Genomic DNA, 6,253 nt, shown 5'->3' with positions numbered 1-6,253 from the left:
CTCTGACTTATCTATCGGTAACCTTTGCACTTTTATAACAGGACCCTAAGTAAGCCTGAGGGTTTAATTTAATCTTTCATTTGGGCATCTTGTAACCTGAAGGAAAGCATTTAATCTTTAAAATGGAGATCGTATAACCTTCTGGACTCAATATCAAATTCTGCTACAGACAACTCACTCTTTCTGTTTACATCAGAACAGGCCAGCTTTGCATTATTTCTCTGTGTACCTGCCCTCCAGCTCAAAATTTTCAGATGTCCTTTAGTTTACATTCTCTCTCCAACAGTCCACATAAACTTTTTAAGCAGATGGTTCCCTTAACATGTTATTACCAGAGCAATCCTCCATGACCTTGATCAACACGTTGATGTCGTGTGGAAGCTTGCGTGCTTCAAGAACTCAATCAGGCAATGCCAGCTCACGCCACCCATGTTGGAACGGCTGTGGACGAGATACCAGATGAAGATTGATCCAACCCTGGCTCCCGAATGAACAGACTCGTGTCTGCTCCTCGCGAACCAGACTTCATCATAAATCAAGCCAACCTTCCACTTGTGTGCACCTGTGGCACTTGACAAAAAAAAATTAGAGTGTGAAGAGAAAAACATATGAAACAACAAAACTAGAGGAATACTGGCTTCAACCTGATATATAGATTCCCTTTGTCATTTCCGTCGCTCTTCCACCATCCCCGCAGCTTAAAGCTTGTTTTCTCATTTTTCCTCTTGCCCTGAATTGTTGATTCTGTTTCATTTCCCACAGTTGCTGTCTGACTGTTTAGGTATTTTTTTGCCCAGTTCTTCACTGTTTTCTTCCACACACAACCAGAGATAAAAGCTGACAATTATGAGTTCAAACCATTACATTTACATCCAGGTGAAGATTTGAACAGCTATAGCTAGGAATCATTTAGTTATTACTGCAGCCAAATTAACATCTCCCTAGTTTTGACAAATGACAACATAAAAAGACTTTTTCCAAACCGTTGCATTTTATTTGAAGTGACTCACACAAGACAAGTATGTTCACTGCAAGACAAACCATTTTATATTTTTTTACTGGTTCTTGTGTAGGTGATATTTCCAGCCGTTAGTTTCTGAAAGAACAACAAGATACTGAAGTTTATCCAAATGGAACATCTTTCAGATTTGTTTCAAGTATTCATTATGAAAACCTAATACAAGTTCAAAACTTAATTATAAGTATATTATAACTTCCACTAAAAGTAATGATATACGATTAAGTTTCTCTATAAATATATTTTGACACATAGTTTTCATTGACTTTCCAATGTAGTTCTTTGGAAACTGGGCTTTCAATTTAATATCAACCGGACCCCAAAGAGACAAGCATTGGAGTCTGGAGCAACACACAATATGCTGGAGGATCTCAAAGGGCCAGGCAGCATCTATGGAGAGAAATGGATGGTTGATATTTTGGGTTCAGACCCTCCATGTGGACCACAGACACTGCCTGACTTACTGAGTTCCTCCAGCGAATTATGTGCTGAGACAGACCCTCAAGGATTATCGTGGCTTTCTGTAGATACTGTAGGAGTAGCTTCTTCCGCTCTGTCATGAGTCCATGAATACTATTTTGTCATTTTTTTACACTATTTATTTATTTTGTAATTTATAATAATTTTGTGTCTCTGCATTGAACCTCTGTCATAAAACAACAATTTTCATGACATAGATGTCAGTGATACTAAACCAGACTCTGATTCTGACTGCTACAGCTTCATAGCAACACAGCATGGAAAGAGGGACTTCGGCCCATCTCATCCATGCTGACTCAGATGCCAATCAATGCTTATCCCATCTACCTATGTTTGGCCTATATCCCTTTTAAACCTTTCCTGTCCAAATGTTTTTTAAAATGTTGTAATTGTGCCTGTCTCCACCGCTTCTCTGGCAGTTTGTTCCCTTTACCCATCCCACTCTTCGTGAAAAAGTTGTTCCTCTGGTGCCTTCTAAATCTTTCCTCTCTCACCTTAAATCCATGCCCCTTAATTTTAGACTTCCTTCTCTGGAAAAAAGATTGTGATTACCTGTGCCCCTTATAATCTTATAAACCTCTTTGCAGTAACTCTCTGCCTCTCCTCACTCCAGGGAATCCAATCGAATCTCTCCTTATACTCAGAAAGAAAGCACCCCAGCTAAATATCTAATACACAGGTATACAAAGCCCAATGTATTAATGTATGAATTAAAACCACGCAGAAATAAATTCAACTTTCTAAAGAGCATGACAGTAGGTTAGCAATTACTTAGTTGGCATTTGAAATTTCTACTCAGATTGCAGGGGCAGAAACCCACTTAAACTAATAGAAGAATAGAGAGGCACTTACATCAATTAGTTTGTCCTCATTCAGTTCTGTAACCATAGTTAATGCATCGAATTTGACAACAATCTTGGTTGGACCATCAAAATTTGCTGTGGACTGAAGAAAAATAATATTAGAATTTAACGATTGCAAAAAAAATCCATTGCAATTTGAATATATGGATAAATTCTTTTAGTCCCTTTTAAGATCTGGGCAGCCAAGAGATCTTGGGATTTTGCTTATTTGATTGCATCAGCAGATTGTCGATAGAACGTAAGGTCCTGAAGCAGATCGGTACAGCTCAGCTGATGGAGATCTATGAATTGGCCCTGAGCGGAAGCCTGGTGATAGATCTTGGATGGTTACCCAGTCATAGATGCCTGCTAGTCGGCTTGCTAGAAGTCCACGCAAAGACCCAGAGGAGAAATCACTGAGTGAAGGGGTTCAGAGTAGGCTGGCAGCTATGCTTACTTGTACCTTAGATAGGCCTTGCTTTGTAATTTATTTTATTTTGAAACTATTCATGGGTCGGACTGAGCTGTTGAGGCATGAGTTAAATGCACACATCTGGCTCACTGACTCTAACTCTCTCTGGAGAGGCTCACTGGCTCTTCAGTTCTACAGCTGACAACACAACGGTTCCTTGTTTCTTATGATATGAAGACCTCAATCTTTCCAATCTACTGATGAGATTAATTGGTGTGAGATACTTTGGGGCCCAGCGCTGTCATTCTATCAAAACAAGAATTCATTATAGATGTTAAGAAGCAGAAAGCGGACCTTCCAAGTTGAAATTTGCAGTGTTGGTGGCCTACACAAAAATAACCTAAGGTGACTGAAAATCCAGAAGACGATGCATGAGATGGAAAGACTTCCTCATTGGCTTTCTCTCTTCTTCCCCATCTCCACAAACATAATTTTGTGTACTTATTTTTAATATTCTGTTGTGTTTTAAGATGAAATGGGTGCAAATGAAAATTAAGGAAAATAAACAAAATAAAGAGGCTACCCCTGAGCACCAACTGACAGATACAAATTAACTCAAGTCGTAGGCAGAATACTAGAGTCCTATTGTCCTAAGGCAGAAAGCCATAGTTAAAAGTTGCTTAAAGAGACCGCGAAAGCAGTAGGGGTTGATTTGCTGCCCAACTTCAGGAGGTGAAGATGCTCTTTACGAATAGGTTTGCCATTTTGTATCACATTGTGCACTGAGAAATTCTTTGATCTGCCTAAGTTCGGTGACCTGAAACAATTACTTCTAATCCTGCGTGAACAGCGAGGCTGCAAACCATACCTTCAGTTTACTGCCTGAGTGTGTTCCAAACTCAGCTTCCTGTCCTATGGTAAATACATTGTGAATCACATTATCTCCAGTTGTGATTTTGCAATCAAAGTGATTTCCATTTTGAATGATCTCCGTGATACTTTTCACGGCTTTGTATTTTTGAATCAATTCATCTGAGGTTCCTGAGAAAAACATAAAACGAGAAAATTTGAGAATTTGGATCCAAACTTTTGTTATCTTTTCAACTAAAACATTAGATTCAGAGAAATATGAAGTAAATGCGCTTTGTTCTCAGGAAGGTCGGTATGTCTTAGGCAAACACGAGGAATTCTGCAGATGCTGGAAATTCAAGCAACACACATCAAAGTTGCTGTGTCTTTCTCTCACTCTCCTTTTTCTCCCTCTGTCCCTCTGAATATACCCCTTGCCCTTCCTCTGGGCCCCCCCCCCATCTCTCTCCCCGGACCTCCTGTCTCATGATCCTCTCATATCCCTTTTGCCAATCACCTGTCCAGCTCTTGGCTCCATCCCTCCCCCTCCTGTCTTCTCCTATCATTTTGGATCTCCCCCTTCCCCTCCAACTTTCAAATCCCTTACTCACTCTTCCTTCAGTTAGTCCTGACGAAGGGTCTTGGCCCGAAACGTCGACTGTACCTCTTCCTAGAGATGCTGCCTGGCCTGCTGCGTTCACCAGCAACTTTGATGTGTGTTGTCAGTATGTCTTAGTGTTTGTTTCATAACATCGAAGTGGCTGTCCTAATTCCTCTGGGTATAAAGTGTGAATGTGTTCAAAGGCAGCAGCAGTTTGAATTAGATATTATCTCTTTCACTTATTCTTGAGTAAGGTGATAACCCATTTTTAAAAGTGGCTCAGAGAAAGGAATTAATGTTGCTATTTGTAAACACTTGAAGTAAAGAGATTTATTAAAAAACTTGGTGTTTAATTTTTAGCAAGGTTGAATTAAATAGTATTTATGCAGTTAGTTTATAGCACTGGCTTTTAAAATACTGTGTATATCAATAACTGCATTCAGTTCCTTCCTGTGAATACTTAGCATTAGCAAATCGATTTTTACACAGTTTAGCATGTTTTCCTGGTAATTGATGAGGAGGGGAAATTTAAAATTACAAACACTTATATTTAAAAAGACAAAATTTTATCCTCAATCATATAGAATGGATAAATTATTTATTATTATCTTAGATGAAGCAGTTGAAATATTCTGTTTATGTCATGAATGATATTCTGAACAATATCTTATAACCATATATAACCATATAGCAATTACAGCACGGAAACAGGCCATCTTGGCCCTTCTAGTCCATGCCGAACTCTTACTCTCACCTAGTCCCACCGACCTGAACTCAGCCCATAACCCTCCATTCCTTTCCTGTCCATACATCTATCCAATTTAACTTTAAACGACAACATTGAACCTGCCTCAACCACTTCTGCTGGAAGCTCGTTCCACACAGCTACCACTCTCTGAGTAAAGAAGTTCCCCCTCATGTTACCCCTAAACTTTTGCCCTTTAACTCTCAACTCATGTCCTCTTGTTTAAATCTTCCCAATTCTCAATGGAAATAATGGATAAAATACTTCTTCTGCTAAGTTTTGGATCAAGTAGCAGCTCAAATCAGTTTTGATTAAGAAAAGCACACTTTATTTTATTGAAATTCTGCTCAGCTCAGGAACTGTATATTTAACTTACCAATGGCTTTCATGAATGGCTCAAAGTTCTCTCTGCTCTGAAGCTCATATTTTCCTGAGAAGGACATTTCGGCAGCTCCTTTTGCAGTGGATGTAAAATGTGATGGCTTTCTACTTTGCTTTATAGTCTTAACCATATCTAGAAATCTATTAATAAATGTTTGAGAAGTTTAATAATTAACACTGATATTGTGCAGTATCAACAATATGTATTCCTTTTTAAACTTTGATTCTGCACCATGCAATCTGGCTGGTAAGAGGAAAGGTTGTGAATATAATCCAAAACTCTGCCAGATTTAACATACCATATCACAGTAGGGAAAAGATGATTAGTTAAGAGATTACCACCCTTCTTCCTTGTCACCATCTTTCTACAACACAGCTTTGATCACAAAATCTATACGAGTCCAACAGCATTCAAAATCCTCTACCTATTCCATGATACGTGCACTAAACTTGCAACAACCCACCAGCATCAATTTAAAAGTGCCACATTGTTTACTTTCCTGATGTATTCATGATTTCATTAAATCTGATTTATCACTGAATTATGGAAACTTTGAGCACAAAAATGGTTTGTTTGATCTAGTGTCTCTGTTAGTTAAAAAAGGAAGAAGTTCATTAATTTCAACGTCATGTTAGTGACTTTAAGGGCTGAAATGTAGGATAAATCTTAATGATTAAAGGGAAATTTGAATTTGATGTGCAACATGTAATTTTTAAGATAGTTGAGGCCTTTGATAGAGATAAGTGGTATGTTAGCCATCAATACAAGAAGACTTGGGTGCAGTGTAAAAATTTTTTACGGCAATTATATGAACCCTTACTGAACAGTACCTGGAGTATTTTGTACAGTTTATAGTTTTCCTACCTAAAAAGAGAACATGCTTGACTTAGAGGATATGCTGTGAACTGCCTTAACAACTATTGT

General features: G+C 38.4%; 1 protein-coding gene across 1 annotated transcript; it reads right to left on the bottom strand.

Annotated features, from left to right (window-relative positions):
• Nucleotides 1-1,032: 1,032 nt before the first annotated feature.
• Nucleotides 1,033-5,404, bottom strand: LOC140187189 (fatty acid-binding protein 1, liver-like). The gene is made up of 4 exons (XM_072242251.1): nucleotides 5,324-5,404; nucleotides 3,621-3,793; nucleotides 2,351-2,443; nucleotides 1,033-1,096 (listed from the first exon to the last, which is right to left on the bottom strand). The coding sequence occupies exons 1-4, from the start codon at nucleotides 5,388-5,390 to the stop codon at nucleotides 1,046-1,048; spliced, it is 384 nt and encodes a 127-aa protein (XP_072098352.1). The 5' UTR covers nucleotides 5,391-5,404; the 3' UTR covers nucleotides 1,033-1,045.
• Between the last annotated feature and the right edge of the window lie 849 nt (nucleotides 5,405-6,253).

The sequence above is a fragment of the Mobula birostris genome, chromosome 24 (assembly GCF_030028105.1).
Source record: "Mobula birostris isolate sMobBir1 chromosome 24, sMobBir1.hap1, whole genome shotgun sequence".
Taxonomy (NCBI): domain Eukaryota; kingdom Metazoa; phylum Chordata; class Chondrichthyes; order Myliobatiformes; family Myliobatidae; genus Mobula; species Mobula birostris.
The sequence above is the reverse complement of the archived record's forward strand: the minus strand, read 5'-3'. Positions and strand labels throughout refer to the sequence as shown.